Here is a 27,320-nt window from a genome sequence, read left to right as displayed (position 1 = left end):
CCTTGGCACTCGGTCACCTCCGATCTGCCTCTGGGGGCGGCAGACTCGACTCCATCCTGTGCCCACCTCCCCAGTGCAAAAACTAGGTGCAACAGCGCACTTTCTACCGAAGTGGGTCTATGGGAAATTTCCCACTGGGGCTACCCTCCTCAGTAGTGAACATCCAACCTTTAATCTCTCCTGCCTTCCACCCTATTACAAACTTTCCCCTTTGTTCTTTTCAGCCCCTCCCCCTTTTACCTGCTTCTGTACTTGCTTAAAATCTGTTACCTCTCTAGCTTAGATCATCGATGAAAAATATTGGGTGGATTTTCATCATCAGTTCAGGAACCATGAGTCAGGCCATTTCCCACATCAAGATCCTGACTCCTAAAAGGCAGACCATTCACCAGGTATTTTGGTCTCTAGGTGATGGGTGCAGACTAGAGTTGGGGCCACTGCCTTCTGATGGAAGGCTTGAGGAGCCAACTCGGGTTTACAACCCTTCAGAATTGACCTGGAGTTTTCAGGACTTGAAGATCAATCTCTAGGACACTGCTGTGTGCAATCCTGGAGAAAAAGCATAGATATATTAAAAACAAGAGGTTTTCTTTAAAATTTCCTCTGAACATTTCTCTTTACCAGATATAAAAATATTGAAAATGGGGGAAGAAAAGGTTGTCTGGCTGGCAGTGAAGTATCATCCAGTTGGGTAATGAGTCTTTTTGCTTTCCAATTAGCGTTTGAAGCTGTGTGCCACAAGGATATGTTGGCTGACTAACGGCTAGAGCATGAGAATAAATCATGTGATGAAACCTCCAGAAATACATTTAATCACAGCTGGCAACCCTCATGCCAATGGAGATGGGCAGATGGCGAGGTTGGCAGGTTAGAAGGCCAGTCTCTGTTTACTGGGGCATCATCCCCAGTTATATACATGATAGGCCCTCTAACCCTCACACCTTACCCTCCCCTCATGCTCCCTCATATTTTCCATGTCCCCTAACATATCACATGCCCCTCCATGCTCAACGGAAGGAGGATGACCAGATGGCCAGACATTGTTTTTCATATGGCCTCATTTTGAATGCTTGTCTGAGCTCCAAGACTGACTATTGTATCCGGCCCTCTGGGGGGCTGTTTACACAACTTGAAGGGTTCTGCTAGCTTGTTTACTTGACAGTTTTATTAGTTTATAATGTTTTCTTTCTTTGAAGTGGTTTTTCAATGCCTGTTGTTTATTTGGACTAGATACTGAGGTGTTAAGAGGACTAAAAGACTTTCACTGCCTATATTTGATTGACAGATTCAAAGACTTGCCAGTGTTATTATATGGCTCGGTGGTTGTGTACGTAGTGCATACTGGAAGAATGCCTCAAAGGATCAGCGGATGTCAAGATATTGGGTAGAATTTTCCGAGTCACTGGCAGCGGGCATGATAGGTGGCATGAGCGGAAAATGTGGCAGATCCCGCTTCACGATAGCATGAAGGCAGGACGAGATCTTCTGCTCAGACCATCGACAGTGGGCTGCACTTCCCGCCATCGGTCGGCAGGTAGCTAATTGTAATACATTAGCATATAATTAAAAGGCCATCCCGCCAGGCTCTTAGAACCCCGCTATATCACCCGTCCATGTCGGCAGGAAAGCATGCCGACGTGTTTCACAACAGCATGCAGGCGATTTGCACTTGGTGGCCTTCTCTTTGGGGGAACTGAGATGACTGAGTAGCAGCGTTCTCCACAGCTTGCCTGATGTTTACAGGCCTCAGGGGCACCAGGGTTGGGGGGGGGGGCTCAACTGATGCCTGGCCCCAGAGGCGACTGCTGAGGGGGAGGGGTGTCTGGGGGCAAGCACTGGCCAGCCTCGGAGGCAACTGCTGAGTGGGGATGTGTCTGGGGGCAAGTGCTGGCCAGCATTGCAGGCGGCTGCTGAGGGTGGGGGTCAAGTGCTGCCCTGGCACTGCATCCTGCGCACAAGCAATTGAGGTGGAGGGCAGGGTAAGTGAAGTGAGTGGCCATGCATTAGGGACACCTGTACAAACTGACCATGCCTCAGCAACTGAGACAGATCAGGCGCAGCCATAGTGATATGATTGGGGTCAGGCTCCTAGCCTGCCCACCCATGCAAACAACGCTGAGGCACCAAAGGGCTACAAAGCACTCCATACCTTACCCCCACACTCTCCTCCCCCCCTTCACCCCTCCGGCACAGACTGAGTTTGCCACCACAATATTGGACCGTGGAGCAGTTGAACTGCACACGTTGTACAATCTCCTTGTCAACACTGGCCATGTAGCAGTCACTGCTGGAAGCGCTCACAGCCCCTTGCAATCTCAGCATCCTGGTGTGGACCAGTGTCCTCCATGTCACAGGTTGACAGGGCAGCCATGCAGTGCACTCATTTCTGGCCATCTGAGGGATGACCAGCACTCTCCAGGAAGCATTAAGGGACAGTCACACAGGACCAGGAAAGGTGCTAAGTACAGCCATGATAACCATGTGTCTCTCTCTTTCATGCTGCAGGGGGACCACGTCCGGATCATGGATCCTGGTGACCTAGCTGCTGTATGCCTGATGGCCTACAGAGACCACAGAAGACAGAGGAGAGCATGACTGAGGCACTTGACCGCGCAAAGACAAGAGCAGCAACCTCATGAAGAAGGGGCAGCAGGGGCTGCCGCACATGCTGCCCAGAAGCGATAGTGAGCCATGGCTGGTTGGCGCCTTGCGACACCCAGGGTCTATAGATGCTGCCTGCCATTCCTGCAGATAACTGAGAACCAGTGTCACCAATGACTGCACATGTCTAGGGACCTGGTGGCTCACATCTGCCACTTACTGCAAGACTTGGCGCCAAGGGGACTTGGAGGGCATCCACTGTCAGTGGCTGTGAAAGTGATCGCAAGGCTCCATTTCTATGCCAGTGGCTCCTTTCAGGGCTCCACAGGTGACCTCTGTGGGATTTCATAATCCGCTGCCCACAAATGCATCCATGAGGTCACAGATGCCACCTTCTCCATGGCACACAATTTCGTGCATTTCACCCGGGACCGGGAAAGCTAGGATGCAAGGGCCATTGGATTTGCCCTGATGTTGGGATTCCCACAAGTACATAAAGACTGCACTCATGTGGCACTCAGGTCTCCATCGCTACATTTAGTGATCTTCATCAACCATAAGAGCTTCCACTCACTGAACGTGCAGCTGGTACGCGACCACCAGAAATGCATCCTGCAGGTATGTGCATGGTTTCCAGGGTGTGTGCACAATGCCTACATCCTGAGTCGCTTGCAGATCCCTGCAGTCTTCCAGGGTCCACAGAGGCAGCAGGGTTGGCTCCTTGGGGACAAGGGCTACCCGCAGAGGTAGTGGCTGATGACACCTGTGCGACGGCCTCAGACTGCAGCAGAGCAACGTTATAATGAGGCTCATGCAGCAGCTCACAACTTGGTGGAGAAGACCATCGTGATGCTGAACATGCGGTTCCGGTGCCTAGACCGGTCTGGTGGAGCCTTGCAATACAGTCCGCAGAGGTTGTCATGCATGTCGTCGTCTGTTGCACCCTTTACAACCTGGTGCAGCAACGGTGTGAGGAGCTGGCTGAGGAGGAGGTGGAGGAGCAGCATGTCTCCTCCAGTGAGGACAGCACTGACGGTGATGAGAGTGAGGGGGTCCTCGGAGGAAACAATGACAGGGATGAGGCTCTCTCACTGGCTGGATGAGGCAGGTGCACTCGGGAGGGTCTCATACCTGCCAGATTTGTGGAGAATGATGACAACATGCAGTGAGGTGTCCCCATAGATCCTCACATTGCAGTTGTGAAAGTTTGACTCCAATTTGGCTTATCGCAGCGACAATACCCTCTGTGAGAATGCTCCTGTCATGGGGATGCAGTAGAAGCCCTAATAGTCACTCAGTCGTAGGAGGCTGATGACAACTTGTAGTCAGGACACTCCACAGATCTTTGCACAGCCTCTGAGAATGTCTGAATTCTGTCTGGCCGAGGGCAGCTCGCTTGCGCTCCATGATCAGGGCCATCTCAGAAATGCAACCATGAAACTTTGGACGCATCTGGTGCTGTGTCCGCCTTCAGCACCTCAGCCCTTCAGAAGCTGCTGCACAGCATCACTGTTCACAGATGCTTGTGTGATGGAGGCCAGCCTCACCTTAAAAGGTGCTGAGAGTGCACAGAGAGTATGAGAGAACTCTGTGGTGCCTGCCCACTACATTCTGGCCGCAATGACCAACACCACTGAGGTGCAGGCATCAGTAATGTTTCCAGGGAGTGGAGGCTGGACCATCACTGTGGTCTGAAGGCTGCACAGAGCACAGGGAAGAGGCCCTGGACTGAGACACCTGACTTTTATCTTGTGCAGAAAGGTTTCACATCTGAGTGACAAGAATCCTGCTCATCAGAACAAGGAGCCACAGACAGGGTGACATTCTTAGGATTTACTGACAATAGTGAACAGTACATACAAGTGATCTACACCCATGGCCAGGCTGTGCAACTACTTTTACCCAACTTTCCTAACCCTGCGGCTACGTCTTGGTGCTCCCCGGACATCCACAGCAGAGGTGAAGGCAGCTTGCTGACTGTGACACCCTGCTTGTGATGACTTTGGCAGGCATCCTCTGGAGGGCCAAGACTTGGAGGGCCTTGGCCTGCTTTTGGGGTCCTGCGGCAGTGACACTCTCCTCGGCCTGTGAAGCTGGATCTGTGGAAGTCACAGGGAAATAGGATTCGAATGGGCCAGTCACTCCAAGAGTCACCTGGGTGGATGGCCCTGGAGTGTGCACCTGCTGATCCTCCTCCCTATGGGTGCCCGAGGGCCCTTGGCTGACTCCATGAGAGGAAGGGGTAGCTGGAGTGAGATCGAGCTGCCCAGCACCCCTCTTGTGTACACACTGTTGGAGGCCAATTATGCCATCAGCGATGTAGGTAAGCCCGTGCAGCAATGCAAGAGTGACGTCCTGGACCAAGGTCTCCATGGCGGCCGCCATCTTGCCAGTGTTGACCTCAGTGCGTTGCAATGCTGTGCTATCACCTCAGCTTGAAGACGGACAGACTCCTCCATCGTGCCTTGCAATCTGAGGAGTGCAGCGGACATCCTTTCCTGTTGTTCCAAGCTTGCCTTTGCAGCTGCATCAACTGTGACATGGCCGAGTCCAAAGGCTCATCATCTGACTCGGACTCAGCAACATTCTGGCCTCCAGCAGTCCTCCGAGTATCAGGGACCTGGGAAGTCCCTGTCCCCGCCTGCTGTGGATCAGAAAGTGCGATGTGCTCACTAGATTGTGAGCCCCGGGGCTACTTTAAAGCTAAGTCCCACTGAGGTGTGTGTCTCTGCACTGGTGGAGGGTGTGGGTGAATGCTGTGACAAGACTTCAGGGAGAATGCCTTCAGATTCCTCTTCAGAGGTTTCTTCGGAGCTTGATTGGAGGCCCTGGGTCATGAACTCTGTTGGCTGTTTGGCAGATGTGCCTGCGAAAGCAAGGGGAGATAATTAGTGCATGGCAGTGGCCTGTGAAAGAGGAAACATCACTCACAGCATGGTTGTCTGATGGATGCTGCACTGCTAGATCCTCACTTGGTAGAGCAGCATGGACCTTAACGTCAGCACAGGAATGGTCCTGGTCATCGCCAGCCAGCTGGATGGTTCTGTTTTCGAATTCTGTCAGAACTTTGATTTCTGGCATCTCTCCACCTGTCTGCGATCTTTCCCTCCTGTTGTGAGCCAGTTTGTCCTACATGGATAGAGATGGGGGAGAGTGTATCAGGACGCCTGCCGGGCCAGATGATAAGTATGCCTGGCCTGTGTGGGTGGTGAGTGATCCCAAGGACGGGATGAGGACAATAACCATGTGTGTGTGAAAGAGTGAATGGTGATGTCCCTTGCACTGGCAGTGAGTAAGAGCCCTGTGGAGGTGTGATGGGTTTGTGAGCATGTGAGTTGGGAGTGATGAAAGGAGTGACTTATCCTGGTGGAATGGAGGAGATCATTTATCCTTTTGCGGCACTGGGTGGCTGTCCTCCTCTGCAGGGCATTCACGCTGACCACCGCCTCCCAAGCTGGGTTGGTGACATTGCTATCCACCTGCAGCTAGAGCAGGGCCAGAGCACATCTCAGCAGGCTTCCACAGCATCCAACAGCCACTCAAGGGACCCGTCGTTGAAGCGGGGGGCTGCAGTCTTTTTGCCTTTGCTGGCCATGTATCCCAGGCAGCGGTGGTGAGCTGGTGGTGATGAGTGGTTTGCTGGTGGCTGCCTTTTAAAGATGGCAATCGGTGTAATGCAACAGCGGGGTGATGGCAAGCGGGCGAATGAGAGCCTGCCCACTATGGAAACAGCATGCTTCCCAGGAATGCAGAAATAATGAGGTGGACTCGGTAAGATACAGTGTGAAAACCCGCTATTTTTGTCGGCGGGTAGGACTCCATTTTACCCACCCACTACTGTACTTAATGCAATTCTGGAAAATTCTGCCCATTATATCACTGTGAAAATCAAATCACAGGGATCTAATACTTCTGATTTTCCATACTGTAGAATACAGAAAAGGGCTTTATAAACTGAAAAAATGGCTCTAATATATCTGAACCCTTACACAATGCTGGTCAGTTTAATGAACTCTCCCTTTTTAAGGACAGAGCCCTGTGATCAATCGCTGCATTGAAAACATACTTAAATCATCAAACACTATTACATTACTATAGATAAAAACAAAAAAACTGCGGATGCTGGAAATCCAAAACAAAAACAGAATTACCTGGAAAAACTCAGCAGGTCTGGCAGCATCGGCGGAGAAGAAAAGAGTTGACGTTTACTCGAAACGTCAACTCTTTTCTTCTCCGCCGATGCTGCCAGACCTGCTGAGTTTTTCCAGGTAATACTATTACATTACATGTCAACTGAAATTGGTTAGAGCTTTTAAACTTACCTGCTAAAAGATTACCAACTCCATAGCAGACTTTCCCCAAGGTTCATGAATGGACTTAGTTGGCATGGTTCCCACAACCTTCAGGAGCCCACCCACCCACCTCCAAGAAAATAGCAATGACTGGGAAACTTGAATTTGTAGCAGGCCTCTAAATAGCAAACCTGACGTTACTTTAAGTGAGTCTCGGGTTGCTACCTGACATGTTTCCCAAGCCAGCGAAAATGGCAGGTGGTGGGAAGCAGAGGGGGAGTTTAAAAATGCAGCCTCACCATGTGGGTTTGTTCAGTGTAAGGAGACAAAAATTCAGCACATTAACTCTGTTTCTCTCTCCATAGTTCCTGCCTGACCCACAAGTATTTCCAGCACTTTCTGCTTGTATAAGGGAAATGCAGGTCAAGCAGTGATATGGCTGTAAGACTCACTGCCTGGAAATTCCTTCATTCTCTACCATTATTCCACCCAATTTCAGGTGAGATCACAGAGGACACTCGCAGCCATGCTGTTTAAAGATGATTCTGATTAGGAAATGTGAGACTGAAACTGAGTTGCATTACTCCACTTCTAGCCCATTGGCTTCCATGTGTAAGCGATGCACTGCTGGATGCTTCCCGTATGGTCCACCCATTATTATTGGAGAGAAGGGGAATGTGGGTGCACCCTACCATGCGCTGGGAGGTTGTGAATTGGTGCTATCATCATTTCACTCAGCCAAAGGGGCGGATGCAATGCCAGGATCCCAAATTTGCTCAATGCATGTGCAAGCAATGTCTTCATTGATCACTCCTGAAACAAGCTTTCTGAAAGAGACAGTCAACAAGTTGGAGGTGATGTACTTTTGACTTATTTTGGCTAAGGCAGAGTTTGTGGGTGTCACAGACAATTCGCTCTCCAAACCTCTCAAGCCAAGAAAGACCTCACTCTCGACAAGGCTGTCCAGCTAGTCAGGCTGTCCGAGCTGCGAGACCAACATCAGACCATTCTTAGAGGTGAGAGCACTTCATGGGCAGAAGCCACACCTCGGTCTACCACATCTAACCGCAAAAGCACAGACACCATTCGAGTAGGCTAAACCAGCCCTCAACCACCCTGCTGAATGACCGTGTCAGTGCTGTAGGGCGAAGCGCACCCATAAGAAGGGCCAATGTCCAGCCAGTGCTGCTAAATGCATCCACTGTCACAAACAGGTACTTCAGCAGACTATGTCAGTTGCGGCCTCTGCACTGTGCAAAGAGTCCGAGATCCACCCACAAAGTTGGGGCCACCGACCCAGAAGACACACAGCCCTTTCTCCTGGGCGACCTCAGACAGTGCTGCTTCTGGAATGTGGACATTTCAGTCAATAGCCATTAAAGTTATTTCAAGTTAGATACTGGCGCCAGAGCAACTGTCTTATTGGCTCCAAGGCCACTAGTTCTGAAACACGGACATCCCACTCTATGGTGCAGGGGGAGGTCCAACTCCAAGTCACTGGAATTATTCAAGAACCATTGAGGTATGATGACAAACAGATCGCAGAAGTTATGTACATTGTGCGAAATCAGCCCTTTTCATTCCTCAGTAGCTGTCGACCTGCTTCAACTGGCAAAAGATGTGAAAACAACCATGGTCCCCACATAGCCAGAAACGCGTCTCCTAACTCCAAAGCAGCAACGCCACGTTAACTTTGTTTATTACCTCTCTTCCCTGTTCGCAGAGCAGGTCTGTCCTTCTTTTCAGGTCCCTGAACCAAACCAAAGGCCAGAACAACCCCCCACAGCACAGGAGGTTACCACAGCACCCCAGTGGAGGTGATGCCAGAGCCAGAACGACTTCCAACAGAGCCTCTGCCTCCAATAGCAACCATGGTGCAGTCAGTTGAGAAGACAACCTACACATGGCCCCAGCAACTACCAGCCAGTGTGATGAAACCACAGGGTCCACTGAACTAGGTAGCAGCTCAACGCAAACACTACTCAAAGGTGAGCCGCCTCTACACTCTTCTTCTACCCATAGGACGGCTCCCCCTCAAAACCAGAATGCTTCCAGGTGGCGAAAAAGGTAGAAGAAAAAGAAGGGATGCAACAAACAGCCGGATGCATACCACTCCCGTTTTTCCAGAAAGAAACAGCCACCGCTCACGGTACCAAAGCATGGCCGCAGCAACTTAACCGACCAGGCATGGTGCAACACTCACCAAAGGAAAAAATACATGAAGCCATGCCTACACCCACTCCAACCAACTGTATGCCACCAAGATTAATAGCTCCTAGATCCTACCACTCTCCCGACCGGACAGCAAATGCAACGTGGTAGGGGTACAAGACTGCCAGGCTGCCTCAAAGACTTGATGGGGGGAGTTGGAGTAGTATGAACCCTGTTAATGCATGCTGTTAATGTTGTAACGTTAATCACGAAATTGTTTAGTGTTAGAGTAGTTACAGTTGCAACATCAAAGTTAAATACACAAGCCTTATGATAACACAAGACTTGAATCAAACTGTAAGTAACTATTGTCATGTCTATATCAAGGGTTTAAAGACTTGGGTGAGGTGTAGTGTAAGGATCCGGTACATTAAGTGTTAAGCTGGGACTGAGTACAGTACCGTCCACCGGTGATGTAAAAAGGCACCCGACCTAGAGCTTAGGCTGGCAGTGTAGAGCTAGGTATCAACATGTAAGCATATGCCATGGAGTCCTTTTCATACCTGTACCCTCTACTGTAAATATGTAAATAGTTCAGCAATGTTAATAAAGACTTCTACAAGACTGTTTAATGTTGTCTAAGCAGTACACACCATGGGTAGCGATAACCCAACAAAACAGTATGGGGCAGTTTTTGCAATACATCTTGGTCTGCAAATGACCAAAGGGGAAGGCAGAGGAGAAAGCAGATGGGGGAAGCACCATGAGGAAGGAGCAGAAGGCTTTATTAACCAATAATATTCTGGGAACACCATTTCTACTTAGCAATGAATCAGGAACGGTGCCTGAGGAGGCTACAATTCATGAAGGAGGTTACAATTCATGAAGGAGGTAATCATGAAGTTGTGCTGCCTTCTTTTCATTGATCTGGAACCTCAGACCAGGGAAAGGATGGCTCAGTGGCCATGTAGGTTGCCATCACCTGAACATTCTATGTGACTGGATCGTTCCAGGCAGGAACAGCTGACATCTTGCAGTTCTATGTACATAGATGCATCAGGGAGATCAAAGAGGCACTATATGCAAGGAGAGGGTACTTCCTACTCTTCTCCCTGAGGAGGGAACACCAGGATGAAAGCGCATGTGGACTTGCCAGGATAGCGGGCTTACCCATAGGACACCAGTGATTGCACACATGTGACTCTGCGTGGGCCCCTATGTCAACAATTTAGGATCTCCAAGGCGTACCACTCTCCAATATGAAATTCATCTCTGTGAATACCTGCTACCCTGACAGCACCCACAATACATTTATCCTGCGGAAGTCCATGGTACCTACTGACTTTGGACCTCCCAAGATATAATATAGGATGGCTATTTGGAGGTAATGTCTACCTCCTCCACATGTCTGATGAACGCCCGTATATCATCCCACCAGGTGAGGTCAGAGGGTTTTCAATGACAGTCATGGAGTCACCCTTGGCAGAAGGGTCGAGAACCAGAGGTCGCCAATTTAAGGTGAATGACAGAGGAAACAATGGCGACAGAGGGAAAAACTTTTTTTTTTTTACGCACAAATGGTTAAGGCCTGGAATGCACTGCCTCAGAATGTGGTGAAGGCAGATTCAATTGTCGCTTTCAAGGGAGAATTGGATAATTATTTGAAGAGAAAAGAACACTTCAAGGTAAGGTGGAGGAGTGAGACCAGGTGAGGTGCTCTTGCAGAGAGCTGAATGAACAGGACAGGCCAAATGGCCTTCTTCTGTTCTGTATCGACCCTTCTTACATCATAACAATTGAAAGAGAAATAATTAAATTAGGTAACCTTTAAAATGAATCATGCTTACTGGGAATGCATGTTGGTGATCGTCCACTCCATTTGCCTGTTTTAAGACATGTCCTTTTCCTGCTCCCAAGACGCCTGTAGAAGGGGGAGATGCACTCATATTCCAGCTGTGTGTGGGGATGATAGAAACCTGCTGGCAGATTCCCAATATGATGTACCGGGATTTTAGTGGGGGAGATTTGGGGCTGCTCTTTATCCTGTATAGTGGATAATAATCTATGTAGTGGAGTCTTCCTGATGGTGAAAACAAGCAACATAAGACTTGTTATAAATTTCATGTGACAAGGTCATTGAAGTTCCAACGAAATCATATAAATCTCACCAATAACGAATTCTTAAGGATCTGCCGATGGATCTTGTGTCAGTTTGTAACTCTGGCTGTGTCTGAGAGATTGTCTGTGTCTTTGGCCAGGATTTTGTCAGTCTGAAAGGGGTCCTGTCCACTGATTGGAGATCCGGCAGGAACTCACATCAGTTTGGTGGCAGAGGCCTGATGGAATCAAGCACCCTTCAGGCACTTAAGTGGCTACCATCGGTCTTCCCCACAATTGAAGTCAGCAGCGGCAAAAGTCCTGCCCACAGAGAGCTGCTGAGCCAGGAATCCCACATCAGCACCTCTTCCACCCTCCTGACTTAATCAGGGGAAGTTTTGCCACTGTGGGAGACTGGCATGGGGCTTTTCCCACAATTAAGTGGGCCCAGCCATTATGTTTCCTGGCATGAAGGACAGCATTAAATCCAGCCCCGTGAGTGTAAGTGTGTTAACACCTGCAAGTCAATCTGTACCTGTGAGCATGTCTGTATCTGTGAAAAGGAAACTCCAGGCTATAAAAGCTACGGCCTGAGAATATTATACTGTTTTCCAATCACAGGTGTTACACTCACCTGGTTTGAGGTTGTGTTGACAAAACTTTCTGTCTCACCAGGTTAGGGATCTTGGGTTTCTTACAAGCTGAAACAGAAAAACGCACATAAGCAAAACAAGAGGGAGAGAAGACATTAACTTTACCTCCATCCCAACCACAACTGACAGGATGGTCTGCATTCAGAGTGTCCCTTCTAAATTCTGACATTACAAATATCCCCAGTGTAAAGTTTTACTTTGGGTTCAAGATAGAAGATTCTAGTTGGCGTACAGAAGCAAAATAGTTTTATCAGTGCAAAAGACAAAGCTGAAGCATTTGCAACCGTCTTCAGCCAGAAGTCCCGGGTGGATGATCCATCTTGGCCTCCTCCTGAGGTCCCAAGCATTACAGATGCCGATCTTCAGCCAATTCAATTCACTTCACATGATATGAAGAAATGGCTGAATGAAGTAGATACTGCAAAGACTATGGGCCTTGACAACATTCCGGCAATAGTACTGAAGAGTTTGAGTTCTGACAGGGCCACTCAGCTTCTGACCTCATTACAGCCTTGCTCGAAACATGGTCAAAAAAGCTGAACTTAGAGGTGAGATGAGAGTGACTACCCTTTACATCAAGGCGGCATTGGGATGAGTGTGGTATCAAGGAGTCCTAGCAAAATTGGAGCTAGATGGTTCCAGGCAGGGATGGTAGATGCTGAGCCTAAAGAATGAGATTGGTGCTGTCAAAGTTGGGTCCTGTTGGCCAGATTGGGAGCGCTTGGTGGCAGAGGTGTTGTGGAGTATCTAAAAGAAACTTGACACAGTCAACTGTAGATAGATTCAAGCAGCAGTTTTTTATTCAGTACAAACGTGCACACATGAGAAATGCTCTTTCAGAATGCTCTAAAAAGGCAATTTGAAGTTACACAGTTTCTGTTGGTTATTTATACCACCTTTAGGATAACTCATCATTAACTCACAATGTTCTTATCTTGCATGTCTAGTTGTTGCATCCTTAATGGGGAGGTGGTGGCATTGTGGTATTGTCACAGGACCAGAGATCCAGGGTAATGTTCTAGAGAACCGGGTTCCAATCCCACCATGGCAGATGGTGAAATTTGAGATCAGTAAAAAATCTGGAATTAAAAGTCTAATGATGACCATGAAAACCCATCTGGTTTTCCTTTGAGGAAATCCGCCGAGCTGACCTGGTGACTCCAGATCCACTTTTCAATGCCCTCTGAAATGGCCCAGCAAATCATTCAGTTGTATCAAACCACTAAAAAGTCTAAATAGAATTAAATTAGGCGGACCACCTAGCATCGACCTAGGTACTGGAAACGACAATGGTAAACTCAGCACTGTGGACCTGCAAAGTCCTCCTTTCCAACATCTGGGAGCGAGTGCCCAAATTGGAAGATCTGTCTCATGGAATAGTCAAGCACAGCCTGACATAGTCATACTGACAAATCATACCGTACAGATAATGTCCCAGGCACCACCATCACCATCCCAGCAGTAGAACAGACCCAGCAGAAGTGGTGGCACAGTGATATACAGGCAGAGGGGAGTTGCCCTGTGAGTCCTCAACATCAACTCCGGACCCCATTAAGTCTCATGGCATCAGGCCAAACATGGGCAAGGAAACCTCCTGCAGATTATCACATTCCGTCCCCCCTAGAGCTGACGAATCAGTACGCCTCCAAATTGAACACAACTTGGAGGAAGAACTGAGGTTGGCAAGGGCACAGAATGTACTCTGGGTGGAAGACTTCAATGTCCATCACAAAAGTGGATCAGCAACACCAATGCTGGCCGAGTCCTAAAGGACATAGCTGCTAGACCGTGGCAATTGTGAGGGAAAAACATACTTGACCTCATCCTCACCAGCCTGCTTGCCACAAAGGCATCTGTCCATGACTGTAGTGGTAGGAGTGACCACTGCACAGTCCTTGGGGAGACGAAGTCTCATCTTCACATTGAGAATACCCTCCATTGTGTTGTGTGACACTACCACCGTGCTAATCAGGACAGATTTTGAACAGATCTAACAACTCAAGGCTGGGCAACCATGAGGCACTGTGGGCCATCAGCAGCAGAATTGTACTTGAACACAATCTGCAACCTCTTGGCCTGGCATATCCCCCACTCTACCATTACCAAGCCAGGGGATCAACCCTGGTTCAATGAAGAGTGCAGGAAAGCATACCAGGAGCAGCACCAGGCATACCTCAAAATGAGGTGTCAACTTGGTGATGCTACAACACAGCTCTACTTGCGTGCCAAATAGTATAAGCAGCAAGATAGATAAAACTAAGCAATTCCACAACCAGCATATCAGATCCAAGCTCTACGGTCCTGCCACAAGTAGTCGTGAATGGTAGCAGGCAATTAAACACCTCAGTGGAGGAGGAGGCTCCACAAATATCCTCATCCTCAATGATGGGCGTGCCCAGCACATCAGTGCAAAAAGTAAGACTGAAGCATTTGCAACAATCTTCAGCCAGTAGTGCTGTCTGGGTGATCCATCTCAGCCTCCTTCAGAAGTCCCCAGAATCACAGGTGCCAGACTTCAGCCAAATCTATACACTCTACGTGAAGGCATTGGACATTGCAAAAGCAATGGACTCTGACAATATGCCAGCGATAATACTGAAGATCTGTGCTCCAGAAATTGCCGTGCCCCTAGCCAAGCTATTCCAGTGCAGCCACAACACTGGCATCTAGGCAACAATGTGGAAAATTGCCCAGGTATGTCCTGTACACAAAAAGCAGGACAAATCCACCCCAGCCTATTACTGCCCCATAAGTCTAATCGCGATCATCAGTAAAGTGATGGAAGGCATCATCAACAGTGCTATCACGCGGCACTTGCTTAGCAATAACGAGTTTAGATTCTGCCTGGGCCACTCAGCTCATGGCCTCATTACAGCCTTGGTTCAAACATGGACAAAAGAGCTGAACTCCAGAGGTGCGATGAGAGTGACTGCCCTTGACATCAAGGCCGCATTTGAACCAGTGTGGCATCAAGGAGCCCTAGCAAAACTGGAGTCAATGGGGATAAGGGGTAAAATGCTCAGCTGGTTGGAGTCATACCTAGCACAACGGAAGATAGTTGTGGTTGTTGATGGTCAATTCTCTCAGTTCCAGGACGTTACTGCAGGAGTTCCTCAGGGTAGTGTTCTGGCCCAACCACCTTCAGCTGCTTCATCAATGACTTCCCTTTTAACAGAAGGTCAGAAGTGGGGATGTTCACTGATGATTGCACAATGTGCTCCATGGGTAGACTTGCGACTGTCCTGGAGGGGCAAACTGAGTGCATTGCAATTGTCACAATTGTCAGGGTGAGCTCCAACCTGCAAACCATCGCCCTAGCTCGGAGCACAGAGCCAGGGTGACAGGGGAACTGGGAACTTGGGTGCAGACCCAGCTCTTGGGGCCTCACCGGCTTGCAGGATGGACCAGCCAATCTTTGTGGTGGAGAATGAGCAGAAGCTGCCTCCACCTGGAAGCTCCTCTCAGGGCACTTCTGGTAGGGCCTGCATCACCCACCATTGACACAGTCCTCGAGTAGTGCCGTGGTGACTGAAGATTCTCATGGGTCTCAGCAGGAGTCTTCTAAAGTGGAGGGCCATTCAAGGTCTCAGCACACAGAGGATGCCCACTGAGGTCATCCAGGGCAAGGGAAGTGGCAGATCAGCCACCTCTCTCAAGTGCAGCCACAAGCAAGGATGGGGAACACTGTGCTGCAGCAGCTGTCAATGTTTTAGAAAAAAAAGTCACAAATATGGACACATGGGATACTTGCTTATTGTTTGATGTTGATAATCCTTTCATGTTTGCAACACAGGCATCCCACATACCCTCATGCTGATGTTTTAATTATGTGCTGTGGCTGTGGCACTTGATTCTGGATGAGATCTAGACAGTGTTGAAGGAGTGCAGCAGGAATCTTGTGTCCATGCAGGGAAATAGATAATGTGTAGATATGATGGTGACAGGAATTGGTCATGACACATGGGCAAAGGATCGTCCAGATGACCCCCAAGCATGTCTGATGCAGTGACATTACTGACTATTGAAACCTCTGGTGTATTAAGGCATCCTCGGTGTCACGGCCATCCATGCAATCATGGCCAGAGCCTTCAACCTGAACATTGCCATGTTCCCTTGCCTCATTCTCACCTTCTTCCTCCGAGGATTGGCCCCCATCTGGCATGCCCTCATCCTCTAGGGTATCTCCTCTTTGGATTGTGAGGTTATGGAGAATACAGTAAACCACAACCATCAGGGGCACACATGAGGTGATGTACTGCAATGCCCCTCCAGATTTGTCCAGGGATCCAAATCTCATCTTCAGGAGACCAATGGTCTGCTTCCGTAACTCTCATTGTACCTCCTTTCTGCCTCAGTACCGGTCACCCTCACAAGTGTCATTAGTCATCTTTTCAATGGATATCCCTTGTCATCTTTAAGCCATCCGTCTAAGGAAGCAGGGACGCTGAATAGGTCTGACACCTGTAAGTTTCGAAGAATGAAGAAGTCTTGACTACTGCCTGGGTACCTGGCGCATACCTGCGTAATGCACCATTGATGATCACAGGCCAGCTGGACATTTAGCGAATGGAAGCCTTTCCTGTTGATGAAGGAGCAGGGCTGCCAGCAGGAGCCTTTATGGCGAGGTGCATACAATCAATGGCTCACTGCACCCTGCGGAACCCTACAATCACTGCGAATCCTCGTGCTGTATCCACCTGACTCTGGGCATCCTGTGAGAGGGATTTTTGTTTTGGAACATAGTGTCAGTGAAGACCTTCATGCAGTGGTGTGCAGCAGGTTTTCTGATGCTACTGAGGCCTCTACAGGCTGCCTGGAAGGAGCCTGTCATGAAGAAGTTGAGCACGACAGTAACCTTCAAAGCCACAGCCATCAGATGCCCCCCTATGCAACTGGAGGAGATCTTCCCTGCGAGCATGTCTTACAGTGATGTGACTGTGGCTCTTGAAAGCCTGAGTCTTCTCCTATATTGCGCCTCTGACAATTGCAGATAGCTCAATCTCTGCCTTTAGACTCTAAGGGCTGCATACAATCTTCTATGCCTCCACAGAGGACCTCTGAGTGGTTCTGGACCCTCAGGCTCAGCCGCTGCTCTGTCCCCTTCATGCACCACCAGTGCGTCCTGGATCTCCCGCTCTGCCCTTCTTCCTCTCACTCTTCCCTTCCTTTTCCCTATCCTCCTCACTGGAGGATATGTCTCTCACCGAGACCACAATGCCCATGCATCACAGATGCTTCATAGCCCTGTGAGATGGCAGGAACAAAATCTATCACTCAGCAGAGCACTCTGCAGCCAAGAAAAGGCCTCTACCTCATTCAAATGATCATTCCCTGCAGTCACTGATGTACTAACTGCTAAGCTGAGACTCTGTCCACAGCTGCAGCTTTTAACCACAGCCTAACAAGCTTACCCATGAAAAAGCAGATTCCCCATATGGCGTGATTCTAATTCTAAAGGCATAGTATTGCCTAAGGAGCATATTATTGCAGCCAATTGGGTCATTAATGACTTTAACTACATGTTTAATTGAAATTACATAGTTGGGGCAGGGTTCTGACTTTTAAGCCTGTCCGCATACCATATTATTTGAAACCGGCGTAATGACGTTAGAAACACCAGCCAACATCATCACACCTGATATGTCCCCGATGCAGAAATCATTCCTGTTTTGGGAACGTATTATTCAGCCCATGATTCCAAACCCGCCATGGCAGCTGGGAATTTAAATTCTGTTAATTAAATAAATCTGGAGTAAAATGTCAACTTCTGTAATGGTCACCATGAAACTATCAGGTTGTCATCAAAAGTCCATCTAGTCCATTTATGTTCTTTGGGTAAGGAAATCTACCATCCTTTTCTGGTCCAGCCTATATGTGATTTCAGATCCACAGCAATGTAATTGACTCTTAATTGCTGTCTGAAATAGCAAACTACTCAGTTAAGGCAATTATGGAATGGCAATAAATGCTTGCATTGCCAACAACACTCGCATCCATAGAATTAGTTAAAACATTTAAAGAGAAAAGGTAATGGGAAATACAGTGTAGATATGTGGTGGAATTATGAATGATGACAGTGGACAAGGGTTTTAGGTTTAATCACCTTTCCCTGTTACAAACATCTATGTTCACAAGTAAATAAATTATTGGGACTACAGAAACCCTTGATCTGACAACCTGCATCCTTGAGTTTTGAAAGAGTAAAGCAATCCTTTTTTTTAGAATTTGATATGTCTTTGATCTGTTCTGGTTGTTGGGCTCTTCACATTGATGTCCATTTGCTGGTTCCAGGACCTCCTTAACAGTCGGTGGAATATTGCCTTGTTTCAACTTAGTTTTGAAATGCTTTATATTTTCCAATGTAATTTGTTGATCAGTTGGAAGCAAGTTTTCTTGGTCAGTCTCGAATGCATGACATTTTCCCCTGTTGCCCTGAAAGTTGGTAAACCAGTGAATGGCAACTATCTAGTGGATGTATTTCTTTTGATCTTTCAGAATTCCTTAGATTCTAGAACATTTCCCAAAAATTGGGAGGGTGCAAACATAATCCTGATAAGAAAGAAAAAGAGAGAAAATGAGGAACTATATTCCTGTTAGCTAACATCAGCAGTAGGAAAATGTTAGAATCTATTATTAGGGACGTGATAACAGGGCACTTAGAAAATGAGTCAGCAGAGCCAACAAGGATTGATGAAAGGGAAATCATGTTGGACAAATCTGTTAGAGTTTTCTGAGGATGTAAATGGTAAAATAGAAAAGGGAGAAACCAGTTAACGTACTGTATGAGGATTTTCAAAGAACTTTCAATGAGGTGTCACACTAAGTTATTAATTAGGATTCAAGGGATTGTATGTAATATATTAGCATGAATCTAGGATTGATTAATCCACAGAAAACAGACACTAGGAATAAATGGGACTTTTCTTCAGTTGGCAGGCTGTAACTAGCAGGGTTCTGCAAGGGTCAGTACTTGAGCTTCAGCTACTTACAATCTCTATTCAAGACCTAGATGAGGGAACTGAGTGCAACATATCCAAATTTGTTGACAATACAAAGTTAGGTAGGATTGTAAGAGGGAGAGGGAGCAAAGAGGCTGCAGAGGGATATACAGCAGATGGAACACAATGGCCCGGTTTTTCACCAAGTCAGACTGACTTGGGAGCCCTTTAAGAATGGCAGACAGGTCCCGATTCCAGGATTCCTGACCCCGTTCCCGGGCTGTGCAATTCTCGGGAGTGGGTTTAAAGGGTGTGGACTCGTTCCTGCCAAAAGCCCACATCTGGCACTCCTGACTTGGCCAGCTCCATTGCATAGAAAGACATTTCTTACTCCCCCACAAATTTCATGGAGTCAGGCCAGGTTTTTAAAGAGTCATGGTTCACAGTCCCTTAGTGGAGTCGTGAACCCTAGTCTTCATGAGAGGAGTTTTTAAAAAGGTAAGCTCAAGCCATGTTATGCCCCCCCCAAATCACCCCCCCATGGCCCCTCATGCCCTCTATGCCAAGCTCTGCCCTTCCACTCACCTCTGATGGCCCTTCATGCCCCCATGCCAAGCTCTGCCCTTCCATCCATCCCCTATAATGAAAAAAATCTAAAGTACAAGCTAATTAAAAAGTGTCATTCATCCCTTTGAAGTTTCAAAAACTGCAAACTACAAACCCTCGAAACCACTTGTGTAAATAAACATTGACCACAGAGATCAGAGAGCCTGAGCTGTCAATCAAACAATGCTTCCTCTGGGGAACAGGTGTATTTTAATTGCTGTCTGAGCTCTTTATATGTTCCATTTTGCACTATAGGGTTCATTGGTTCTACAAAGTGTACAGTGGGTCAGTGGGGATGGTACTGCCATTACTTAGCATAAGGGGCATGAAGGGCCATGGGGGGCATGAGGTGGCATGGATGAGACATGGGGAGTGCTTGGAGGGTGAGGGGTGTGATAGCTATGGGCTGGAGGGCCTTTGTGTTTTTCCTTTAAGTGGGACAAAGTCCCACAGTATCAAGGCTGACGTTTTAAACAGCACGCCTTGGCACCCAGAAACCCCTGTGACTGCCTCTGCACTTCTTCCCGTGTCAGCTGGCCTGACTCCAGTGCGCACCCACTCCCCCAGCAATGAAGATTCCGCCTTTGCTGGCACTTTCCCGAGGCGGGCAGGCCGAGCCGGGAATTTTTCCAACTCCCAGTACTAACCTCGAGGATGAAAATTCAGGCCTATATGATGAAGTGCAAAGTTACCCACTTTACTTGGAAAGATAAAAAAGCAGATTATTTTCCGAATGGTGAGAGACTGGGAAATGTTTGCATTTAGAGGGACCTGGCTAACCATGTACATGAATCACAGAAAGTTAACTTGCAGGTACAGCAAGCAAGCAAATGGTATATTATTTTTTGTTACAAAGGATTAGAGTATAGAGGGAATACAGCAAAGTTTTACTGGACTAGTTCCTGAGATGAAGAGATTGTCCTTTAAGGAGAGATTGGGTATATTGATCTATATTCTCTGAAGTTTAGAATAATAAGAGGTAACCCAATTGAAACAGAATTTATAAGGGTTTAACAGGGTAGATGTGTGAGAATGTTTCCCCTTGCTGGGGGATCTAGATCCCTGGGGTCACAGTCTCAGAATAAGAGATTGGCCAAATGGGACTGAGATGAGAATTATCTTCAATCAAGGGTTGTGAATCTTTGGAATTTTCTACCCCAGAGAGCTGTGGATGCTCAGACATTAAGTATATTCAAGACAGAGGTCAACAGATTTTTGGTATTAAGAGAATTAAGGTAAATGGAAATGGTGCAGGAAGGTGGAGTTGATGTAGAAGATCACCTTATGAACTGTTGAATGGCATAGTAGGCTTCAGCTCATATATCTTATGTTCTGAGGAGAGGCTTAGGCGAAGAAGTTCATTTGGCCTCAGAACAGCAGTCCAACTGTCCATGCTTTATAACATCCAACCATTTCACAGAGTTGGTTAAATGTTTGTCTGGGCTCATGTGATCTTCTGCCCTCAGAATTAAGCAGTAATAAGATGAGGCCCTGGTGAGAACAATTTGTCCTTCCCAAAGTACTTGTTTATTTGCCTGGAGTATATAAACACGATGAGGGTTTTCTGTAACCCTGTGTTATGTCTCTATTTGCAAACTTCTATAAACCATTAACTTCTTAACATTTTAAAATGCTATCCAGAAAGTTAATTGGTTCATGAGTTACTTTTATATAAAAACAACATACAAAGTATTCAAGGTAATGATAGACAGGATGGGCTGGCAATTGTAATTTAAGGTGATTTAGTCAGTCAGTGATTATCCTGTCAGCTCTTAGACCTGGATCCAATTCAACCCACTAATTCAGAACTTTCTTGAGTTCACTGATAAGAAAAATGGTATTTCTGAAAACTAAACTAGCTTTAGTGTTTTTTTTTAAATGCAAGATTCAATATTAGGCACTCTCTGCTCATTTACAGCTTGGCTTACGTAGACATTAAAGTCCTCTCTACACTGTCTCAAAGTATCATGAATAGGTACAACATAGGTTAGAAACAAAATAAAACTCCTTCTACACTGCAGCATGAAGCACACCCACCTCAGGCATAGCAGAGGTTAGGAACTCCTAGATGAAAGCTCCCCCGACCTGTGGCATCAAACAATCTCAGGTCAGGTATTGCACAGGTTAGATACAAAGTTCCTTGCATTCTATCTTAACAATGGATGGGATTTTCTGGCCCCGTTGTGGGCGGGACCCGCCACGGGCGAGGCAGCACACCAGCCAGAAGTCCATTGACTTGTACAGGACCGGACGGTCCCAGTGGCAGGCGGGTGCAGAAAGTCCTGCCCAATGTCTTGAAAGCTTGACCTCAAAGGAGTACCCCCTACAACAGGTGCATTGTTTTCCTTTCTGTTGTCAACAGTGCATGAAGATATTCCACTCTCAGATAGATGTAAAGACTCTATCTCGAATGAATTTAGTCATTCACAGTCCAGCTCTTATTAGACAGCCATCTACAACGGAAAATCATCTACAGTTCAGCATGGAAACTAGCATACAACTCAGTTATTATCAGAAATGGAAATGTTATATCTGCATTACAGGTAATTCTGATGCTAGGCTTAAAGAACACTGTTAAGATAGAATGGAAGAAACTTTACTTTGTGTCTAACCTATGCTGTACCTGAACTGAAATTGTTCAATAGGACCTCAAAGAAGCAGTTTTATTCTGTATCTAACTGATGCTCTTCATTGTTTTTAAAATTTGTTCGTGGAATGTGGTCATCAATGGCAAAGCCAGCATTTATTGCCCATCCCTAATTGCCCATGAGAAAATTGTGGTGAGCCACCTTCTTTAATAGCTGAAGTTCATGTAGTGTGCATACACCCACAGTGCTATTAGGTATGAGATTCCAGAATTTTCACCCAGCAAAAATAAGAAATGACAAAATATTTCCAAGTCAGGATATGTGACTTGGTGGGGAGCTTGCTGAAAATGCTGTTCGCATATGTCTGCTGTCCTTGTACTTCAATGTGGTGTAGGTAGCAAGTTTGGAAGGTGCTGTCAAAGGATGCTTGGTGATTTGCTGTAGTGTATCATGCAATTGCTGTATCCAGTGAATTCACCCATTTCTTGATATCACATGGAGTGAATTGAATTGGCTGAAGACTGGCATCTATGATCCTGGGGACCTCAAGAGGGGATCAAGTTGGGTCATCCACTTTACACTGCTGCCTGAAGATGGTTGAAAATGCTTCTGCTTTGTCCTTTACATTGATGTGCTGGGCTCCCACATCACTGAGGATGGGATGTCTATGGAGCTTCCACCTCCATCTATTAGTTGTTTAATTGTCCTCCACCATTTTTTTCTATTCATTCATGGGATGTGGGCATCCCTGGCTAGGCCAGCATTTATTGCCTATCTCTAACTGCCCTTGAGAAGGTGGTGGTATGCTGCCATATTGAACCAGTGCATGTGTTGTAAGAACACCCACAGTTTTGTTAGTAAGTGAGTTCTAGAATTTTGACCCAGCAACCGTGAAGGAAAAATGATATAGTTCCAAGTTAGGCTGTTGTGTGGCTTGGAGGGGAACTTGCAGGTGGTGGTGTTCACATGTATCTGCTGCCCCTGTACTTCTAGGTCGTAGAGGTTATGGGTTTGGAAGGTGCAGTTGAAGGAGCTGCGGTGAGTTGCTGCAGTGCATCTTGTAGATGGCACACACTGCTGCCACTACATCGGTGATGGAGGGAGTGAATGTTGAAGCAAGTAGGTGGATTGTCAATCAAGCAAGCTACTTTGTCCTAGATGGTGTTGAGCTTCTTGAATGTTATTGGGGCTACACTCATCCAGGCAAGTGAAGAATATTCCATCACACTCCTGCAAAGTGGGAAAGCTGTCCCACAGACTAGTGAAGCAACAGCCTGCATGGTCATACTCACAGAATCATACCCTACAGTCAATGTCCCACCACCATCTCCATCATCCCTGGGATGTCAACATTGGCATCTACCTGGCAATGTGGAAAATTGCCCAGTTATGTCCTGTCCCCAAAAAGCAAGACAAATCCAGCCCGGCCAATTAACGCTCCATCAGGCTTGTGCCTTGTAGATGGTGGGCAGGCTTTGGGGAGTCAGGAGTTATTCTCCACAGAATTCCCCGTCTCTGACCTTTTCTTGTAGTCACTGTATTTAAATGGATGGTCCAGTTCAATTTTTGGTCAATGGTAATTCCCAGGATGTTGATAGTGGGGATCCAGCGAAGGTATTGCCATTGAACGCCATGGGGAGGTGGTTAGATTCCCTCTTGTTGGAGATGGTCATTACCTGGCACTTGCATGGCATGAATATTACTTGCTATTTATCAGCCCAAGCCTGAAAATTGTCCATGTCTTGCTGCATATGGCGTTACATCCAGTCCCCAGGTGAGGTCCCCCAATTTGTTAACTTCCCGAACAGGACACCAATTTTGTTATGCTCCCAGTTGAAGAGGGATGAGCTGGTTCCCCTTCTTTATTCAATCCCCTTGGTTTGTTACAACAAGGTTAATGTAAAAGGGGTCCTGTTCCCCCGTGGATACCTTTTCCCAGTCCAAATGTATTTATCTTTTCGAAGGAGCTATTTAACCAGGCTTTCTTGAGTCAAAGATAGAATAAGTTTATTAGTTACTAAAACCCAAGAAAAATAATAAAAGCTCAACATGCAGGTCAGAAATAAGAAGGTAAGAGTTCAAATAAAAGTTTTTAAAAATATACGTGACAACTTTTCAGGTGCGACATCCAATGTTCTCTCAGGACAGGTCTGTCAGTATAATAGGAATTTTCCAGAAAAGGGTCACTTTTACATTATCTTTTGCTCAGTGTCCCTGCTTATATTTCCTTCAAAACACCAAGGCTTCCATTAGTAATTTGTGGCTGTAATTGGCTTTTCATGACAATGGACACGGACTGCTTCAGTATCTGAGAAGTCATGAATGATGCTGAACATTGTGCAATCATGGTCCGCGAACATGCCCACTTCTGAAACAGCTGAAGATGGTTGGACCGAGGACAATGTCCTGGGACATTACCCCCAACAATCACAGGCACTTTCCTTTGTGCTAGGTATGACCCCAACCAATGGAGAGTTTTCCCCCTGATTCCCATTGACTTCAGTTTTGCTAGGACTCCTTGATGTCACACTCAGTCAAATGCTACCTTGTTGTCAAGGGCAATCACTCTCACCTCACCTCTTGAGTTCAGCTCTTTTGTTCATGTTTGGATCAAGGCTGTAATGAGATCAGGAGCTGAAGCACACCCAATTCAGGCAGAACCCAAACTGAGTGTCAGTGATCAGGTTATTGCTGAGTAAGTGACGCTTGATAGCACTGTCAATTTTCCATCATTTTACTGATGATCGAGAGTGGACTGATGGGGTGGTAACTGGCCAGGTTGGATTTGTCCTGCCTTTTGTGGACAGGACATACCTGGGCAATTTTCCACATTGCCGGGTAGATGCCAGTGTTGTCATCACAGGAATGGTGATGGTGGTGGGGATATTGTCTGTAAGGTATGATCTCATGAGTATTATGTGAGGCCGTTGCTTGACTTGTCTGTGGTACAGCTCTCCCACTTTGCAGGGTTGACAGGGCTGGGTGCGCCTTTGTCGTTTCCAATGCCTAGGTCGATGCGGGGTGATCCATCCAGTTTCATTTCTTTTAGGCTTTGTCGCACTTGATACAACTGAGTGGTTTTCTAGGCCATATCAGAGGGCATTTACAAGTTAACTGCATTATGTTCAAAGAGACTCAAGTGTGTTCATACAAGGAACATAGCCATGATCGTATTGAATGGCAGAGCAGGCTCAATGGACCATGTGGTTTACTCCTGCTCCTATTTTTGTGTTCTCGTATTTTAGTTTTCCTATTACTTTTTCTCTACTGATAGTGATTGTTTTAAATTCCTCCCATTGAACCAGTATAGGTTGCCAGGCTTAACAGTAATGGTTGAGCGAGGGATATACCAAGCCATGAGGTTACAGACTGCGATTGAATACAATTCTGCTGCTGCTGATGGCTTATAATGCGACATAGATACCCAGTTTTAGTTGCTGTGTCTGTTCTGAATCTAACCCATTTAGTACAGTGGTAGGGCCACACAGCACAATGAAAGATGCCCTCAATATGATGACAAGACTGTGCAATATCACTTCAACCAGTACCATCATGGACGGATGAATCTATGACAGGTAGATTGGTGAAGACGAAGTCAAGTAGCTTTTTCCTTTGTGTTTGTTCTCTCACTATGTGTCACAGGCCCCGTCTGGCAGGTGTGTGTTCAGGACTCAGTCATCTCTGTCAGTAATTGTGCTATTGAATCAATCTTGATGATGGACACTGAAGCCCTGCCATATTGTGTCCTGGGAGCATTTGCTGGAACAGTTTAGAGGAAACTCTAAACTGTATCTAACCCATGCTGTACATATTCTGGAAGTATTTGATGGGATGGTGCAGAGAGGACTTTACCTCATATCTAATTTCTGCTATGTCTGACCTAAGAGTGTTTAATAGGGCAGCGTAGAAGAAACTTTATTCTGCATCTACCCTCTGCTATTCCTGAAGTGGATGCACTTCATATAGTGTAGAGACGTCTTTATTCTGCATTTAAACTGTGTTGTACCTACTTTAGGATTCTCTATGGGGCAGTGTAGAGGGAGCTTTAGTATGTATCCAAGCCATGCTGTAGTGCTTGATGTTGATGCTTGCAATTTTTAAAAAAATGCTAAAACTGGTTTTAGTCTCGCATTTTTACTCCTGTTTTTCTTTTATGTGTGCACACAAATATACATCAGCACAGTTCATTGTGAACCACCAAAATTGAGGGTAGAACTTAATCCCCAGCAGGAATAGCTAATAATACAATTTACGACTCCAATCAAACGCAGCATTCAAACTTGCTGTCCATGTTCAGAAGAACACAGGCATTTTTAGGAATAGGAAACAAGTCTATCAGCCTTTGATTGATTGCATATCTATTTTCATATCTCCTTTTTTCTGTATACTTTCTTGCCTTGGAATAAAATTTTGGATTATCTCCCATGGCAACCTCAGCAGAAACCCAGAAGAATTGGAGTAAAAGGGCCAATTTCCCCAGAGTTCTTACCAATCTCCCACTGAAGTTATTATGGGGTATCAGAACACGACTTGTAGATTTTACCCCCAATGGTGACCTACCGAATGCAACATTTGGTTCAAAGGTTGTCCCTGGCAATTTCCCTACAACTCAGCCTGCCTTCCACTTTTTCTCCAAACTTCCTAATTTTCCTCTGTAGCCTATGATATTTCAGCCCTCTTATTGTCTTTTATTTATAACTCCTGGATTGCGTCCATGACAGGTGACATTATATAAGCCACATTGCATACAAAAAGGGTTTCACTGTGTTACCTTTTGTGCATGTTGGCTGCTTCTCCGTCCACGTTCCATCCTGTTGACAAGTTCTCTGTGTGCTACCACTCAAAACAAATGAATAATCGCAGGTGAACTGCATGATGGTACCCACGGTTGCGTAGCCCTGATGTACCTCTCCACTTCCAGGGAGAATTCTTTGTTGCCCTTTCAGTGGTGCTCCAGGGTCAGTACAGCTTATATTCTCTGGAATTAAAGATTGAAGCAATCCTTTATACAGCAGTCACAACAGTCAGATGCATTCTTCTCTTGACCTCTTTAGTGTCAACATACTTTTTAAACGGATAAATGCAGGAATATTTCCCTGTTAAATCTATGAAGTTCAGCCATGCAGAAGCCTCTCCTGACAAACCTGAGCAATGCATGTCTTAATGCAGGATATTGTTTTTGATTAAAATATCATGCAGTCTACCTCAACGCATACAGATCTTCGTTTTAAGTATTGGGATGTATGATAGCGGTAATCCCAGCAGCACACTTGATAAGAACAACCTTACCTTTGCTGGAGGTGCGATAACTCTGGGCCAGCTACACTGCAAAATTTATTTCACCCAGTAGTATATAGCTGCAATTGAATTAGCAAATCTCAGTGAGCCCTTAAT

The 27,320-nt window shown here is 46.6% G+C and overlaps 1 protein-coding gene across 2 annotated transcripts in view; it reads right to left on the bottom strand.

Annotated features, from left to right (window-relative positions):
- The window catches only part of LOC121282742 (inactive serine protease PAMR1-like), a 125,091-nt gene that overhangs the window by 11,546 nt on the left and 86,225 nt on the right, over nt 1–27,320 (bottom strand). For both annotated transcript variants that reach the window (XM_041196479.1, XM_041196480.1), the window contains 3 exons: nt 26,698–26,904; nt 11,776–11,842; nt 10,892–11,124 (listed from right to left, as the gene is read on the bottom strand). In XM_041196479.1, coding sequence (XP_041052413.1) covers nt 10,892–11,124; nt 11,776–11,842; nt 26,698–26,904 — 507 coding nt within the window. The remainder of the gene's footprint in view (nt 1–10,891; nt 11,125–11,775; nt 11,843–26,697; nt 26,905–27,320) is intronic.

Source organism: Carcharodon carcharias, chromosome 10, assembly GCF_017639515.1.
Source record: "Carcharodon carcharias isolate sCarCar2 chromosome 10, sCarCar2.pri, whole genome shotgun sequence".
NCBI classification, from domain to species: Eukaryota; Metazoa; Chordata; class Chondrichthyes; order Lamniformes; family Lamnidae; genus Carcharodon; species Carcharodon carcharias.
Note: the sequence above shows the minus strand (reverse complement) of the source record. Positions and strands in the feature narration are given on the sequence as shown.